The 4,583-nt window shown below is 45.1% G+C and overlaps 1 protein-coding gene across 1 annotated transcript; it reads right to left on the reverse strand.

Moving 5' to 3' along the window:
• Positions 1-937: 937 nt before the first annotated feature.
• On the reverse strand, positions 938-2,017 carry LOC109170904. Its single transcript, XM_019320042.1, has 3 exons — positions 1,701-2,017; positions 1,093-1,562; positions 938-942 (listed from the first exon to the last, which is right to left on the reverse strand). The coding sequence occupies exons 1-3, from the start codon at positions 2,015-2,017 to the stop codon at positions 938-940; spliced, it is 792 nt and encodes a 263-aa protein (XP_019175587.1).
• Positions 2,018-4,583: the final 2,566 nt, after the last annotated feature.

Consider the following 4,583-nt stretch of genomic DNA (forward strand, 5'->3'; position numbering starts at 1 on the left):
CATCCTTTGTCACAACCATGTGGCGATAAAATTCCTTAACCAAACTTTGGTATGTCTCGGCCCTTATGGCGAGAAACCCATTAAGCAACCCTAGATATCTAAGCATATCCAACAAAGAACTAGAGAAAGATTCCGGGTCGAAAGCTTTACCTTCAAGAACGAGGTAATGGGTATCCACCCATTCCGCTTTTCTTGCCAAACATAACCTTCTAGGCATGATAGGAGATGACCCAAAGCTCAACAAAAGAAGCCCACAACTTTCCACTTCTTCTTCTCTCTCTCGACGGCTCTCTCTCTCTCTTTCTCGCTGCTCTTCTCGGCTACCGGCGACGTGACTGCTCGGCGGGGAAACTCCGGCAAGCGACGGCGGCGGTCCGGCGGTGGCAGGTGGTGACAGGTGGAAAGGGGGGGTAGCGGGTTGGGGGGTTCATTCGGCTGCACACGGGTAGAAAGAAGAGAAAGAGAAGGTTTGGGAATTTAGGGATTTGGGGAAAAATTTGGGAAAGAAGATGATTTAATTTGGGAATTTGTGTAAAGTGGAAATTTATGGTTTAGATTTAATTTAAATTGGGTATGTTCCAAGAAAGATAATCAGCTCAAGTGGTTTAGGGGTTGGTTTGGCAAAGAGTATACTCGGGTTTGAAACTTAAGGCTTACAAATAAATATTTAACTTGACTTTTAGGCCACACAAGAAAGGGTTTTGTATGGATTTCCTATTCCCAAATTCAAAGAATATTTGAAGCAATTTAGGTGGTTCTTAAAGGAAAGGTTGCTAGAATTTCCAAGTGCAAAGATTGCGGAATTAACCCAAGCATGCGAATATCCAAGTGCAAAGATTACGGAATTAACCCAAGCATGCCTCATTTCAAGAATAAACAACTAACTCCACAACGAGACTCGCTCATAAGACTAAGAGAATCATTCATCAAGAAAGGCTTACACTTAAATCCAAAAGAATTATTTATCAAGGGAAAAACATGGCAAGGATAGCAAAGCAACTCAAGTAGACGACGAAGAAACACAAGACAACACACAAGGCAACAAGGAACAAGATGCGTTCTAAAGACAAGGGTAGGCTAGAAAAGGATTACCTGCTAGCTCCTCCTCCATTAAACCCTCGGTCTCCGCCTGCGAACGCCCCATCACGAAGACTCTCCCCGATGGCCTGGCACCGGCTGCTCCACAGCTCGAGCTACTACCTGCGGCTCCTCCGGCTCCTGGGGGTGGTGGCAACGCCCTCTGATTGGCTTGCTGGCGGCACTCGGCGACCTTATGACCCCTTTCTCCGCAACGAAAGCACTTAAACGCCTGGCTATGACAAACTTGTCCCACATGCACCTTCCCACATCTACGACAAGGGAACGCCTTGGCTTGATTTCCTTGCTCCATCCGGTTGGGTCTTTGGGTTGGAGATGATGCATTCTTAACTTGGAAGCTGCGAAAGGTGGAAGAGCTTCCACTCTCGGTCATCTTTCTAGCAAGCTCATAAGACCCTCGTTGAAGCTGCTGAACACGATACAGATCCGCGGCACTCAGATATGCATCCTTCAAAGAACTCGGCCTACTCACGGTCAAGGCCTTTCGTGCCTCATAATTCAGACCAGCAACGAATTTCTCAACCTTAGAGAGCTCCGTAGGCACGAGCATCCGAGCAAAGCGCGCCAACTCCAGAAACTTCTTGTGGTACTCGACCACTAACAGAGATCCTTGTTGTAGATGGAGGAACTCCTCGTACATCGCGGCTCGCACGTGTGCCGGATAAAACCTCTCGCGCATCCTATCCTTACGCGCAGACCAATCGAACTCAGGCTCCTCAAGATAGGCCAGACCCTCATGAATCCACCACAGATCCGCCTCATGACAGAAGTAGAACGTTGCCAGCTCTACCCTCCGCTCTTCAGGACAACCCACCACCGAGAAGATCTTATCGAACACTCTCATCCATTCCTCCAAAACTACCGGGTCTTCTTCACCCGCGAAGGTCGGTGGTCTGTGACCCGACACCAAACGACCCATGTCCCTGTGCCCAGCAGGTTGAGGAGGTGGCACGGGGTGGTTGTTGTTCAGCAACGCCTCGCTAAGAGTCTGCATCGTCTACGTCAACTGCTGCAGGTTCTGGGCAAGCTTCTCATTCGTCGGGGTCTCCGGGGTACGCGCACGTGGACGAGGAGACATCGCAAAGATTCTACAACAACAACACAGTTACCAAAAAGACAACAAACAAGCAAAAAATGCTCAACTCACCGCGCAACCTAAAGTCCTAAGCCTAACACTTAGATTCTTAAGGTCACTTTAAGGTCTCAAACCAGACTTAGCCACTTAGAAGTCTAGACTTTAACAACCTAGGCCCAAACCTAGGCTCTGATACCAACTGTAACACCCCCTAATTTCCTTGCTAAATTAAGCCTTAAACCTGCAGTTAACTAATCAAAACATCAAACACAGCGGAAGACTGAAAAGGATTATATAAACTGGAAACGAAAGGGTGCTATGCCAAGCTCACCCAGAGGTGAATGCACAGACCAACATCTACATGATTAATAATCTAAAATCCATACATAACCAAAGTACTAAAGTCTATCCTTGGCACACAAGCCATAACAACAAAAGACATGGGAACTACACTAGCAGGTTCTTGACCGCGCTCACGTCTACACATCACCTGAAAGAAACACATAAAAGATAGGACGACGCCCGATCAGCGAATAATGCTGGTAACCCACCAATACATGTGAAATATCATACATAGATAGGATATACGTATGTAAAGTCATTTGCGAAACGGAATATACATATATATATGTTCAAAACCAAGAGCAGAAGTCAACACAAAACTCTAAGCACTCACAACAAGATAAGGGAACACATCCCAAGACCACACGAGATACAACGACTCACAAGAATGGCTCAAGGTATAATCAACCATCACACAGTAGATTAACACCCGACATGCATAACACAAGAGAATAAGAACACACCCAATGACAACACATGCCTAGGAAACACATGCCTTTGTGACTACACACGTCACAAGATGAGAAACTCACAACAACGGCTACACAAGCCTTCGTGACATCACTCATCACGAATTGATATGCCTTCCTTATGCCTGGTTCCAACCTTATGGCTACCCCCAACCTTATGTCTAGTTCTAACCTTTACCTCCAGGACCCCTGTACAACCATGTCCAACCTTTTCCCTCCTGGGACCGTCGTCCCCCACCAACAACCACCAACAAGACCACCAATTCATAGTACACGAGGGTACCGATCACACACACGGCGACACACGCCTCCCAAGAAATACGTGAACCCGACACACTGGTCACAAACTCCATAATCACGTCATGGCCACCACGAGGACCACTGCCGAACCTTGGTGATTAAGGCCCCATAAACCGAAATTGTGCAATCCAGGTACAGCCACATACACATCACACCTCAACAGGAATCAATAAACGGATCACAACGAAGATACGAAACCATACTCAATCAAGGATTTGAACACGGTCCAATCAACAACAACGATGAATAACACAAGTTATCATCAACGATAGGAAGGTACAAACAACACACATGCTAGCATTTAAAGATCGAAATAGCATGCTTATCAAACGGGTAAACCAAACATAGTTCTGAAGAACACACAAGACTCATCACGGTTCAACGAAACACAATGTTGAACACTTAGCACGATTCAGGACACCAAAACCTACATGGATTCCTACCATATAGTTCTAGACACCAAAACCTACATGGATTCCTACACATGTAGAATCTAATAAATCATTATATAGGTAAGCAAAATAGATTTTGTAGAGCATGGGTTACCTCTTGTAGACAAAAACCTTCACTTAACACTTCACCAAGCTCCCACTAAGGCTCACCTTCCAAACCCACTTCAAGAACACACCAAAAGATCATAAAGATTCTATCTTTAAGAAAAGACACCTTAGAAAACACTAAAAACACAAGATGAACATAGATCTTACCCTCCTAGATGCTCAAATGTATGAAAGGTAGAATCTCGGAGACAACCTTTGAAGACTTGATAAAGCTCCAACTTGGCTTGGAAGAAAAGCTATCTAACTTTTAGAGAGAAGGGAGAGCTCAAGTTTGGGAAGTGTAAGGAGAAAGAATGAGGAGTGTCTACTAGGTTAGCTTGCATTACTAACACAAAGTGAAATGTCATGAATACCCTTACTAAAATGAAGAGGTGTAAGGGGACAAGGGAACTACTCACAAAGCTTAAGGTACAACCTTGACTTTGGGTTGACTAGTCAATTACTAGTCCCCGACTATTGAATTTTCAGGAATTTAAAGAATTAAATTACCAATTGGTTTAGGATTAATTACTTAATTAATCCCTTAACTGAATTTGGATTACGGGGTGTCACATGAGTGATGGGTTCACGTTTTCTTGGTAGGCATGTGTTGCCAAAGTGTCTGATCGGTACCCTCGTATCCCATGAATTGGTGGAATTGTTGGTGGTCGTTGGTCGACGACGGTCCCAGGAGGGAAAAGGTTGGACTCAGAAGTACAGGGGTCCTGGAGGTAAATGATGGAACTAGCTATATGGTTG

This window comes from Ipomoea nil, unplaced genomic scaffold (genome assembly GCF_001879475.1).
Source record: "Ipomoea nil cultivar Tokyo-kokei standard unplaced genomic scaffold, Asagao_1.1 scaffold3377, whole genome shotgun sequence".
NCBI classification, from domain to species: Eukaryota; Viridiplantae; Streptophyta; class Magnoliopsida; order Solanales; family Convolvulaceae; genus Ipomoea; species Ipomoea nil.

What these genes read in the sequence shown, in the direction of transcription:
- LOC109170904 (XM_019320042.1), bottom strand. Translation starts at nt 2,017, where the DNA reads ATGGGTCGTTTGGTGTCGGGTCACAGACCACCGACCTTCGCGGGTGAA. An exon ending in CATCTACAACAAGGATCTCT is followed by an intron (nt 1,563 to 1,700) that starts GTTAGTGGTCGA and finishes GACCGTGAGTAG; the next exon opens with GCCGAGTTCTTTGAAGGATG.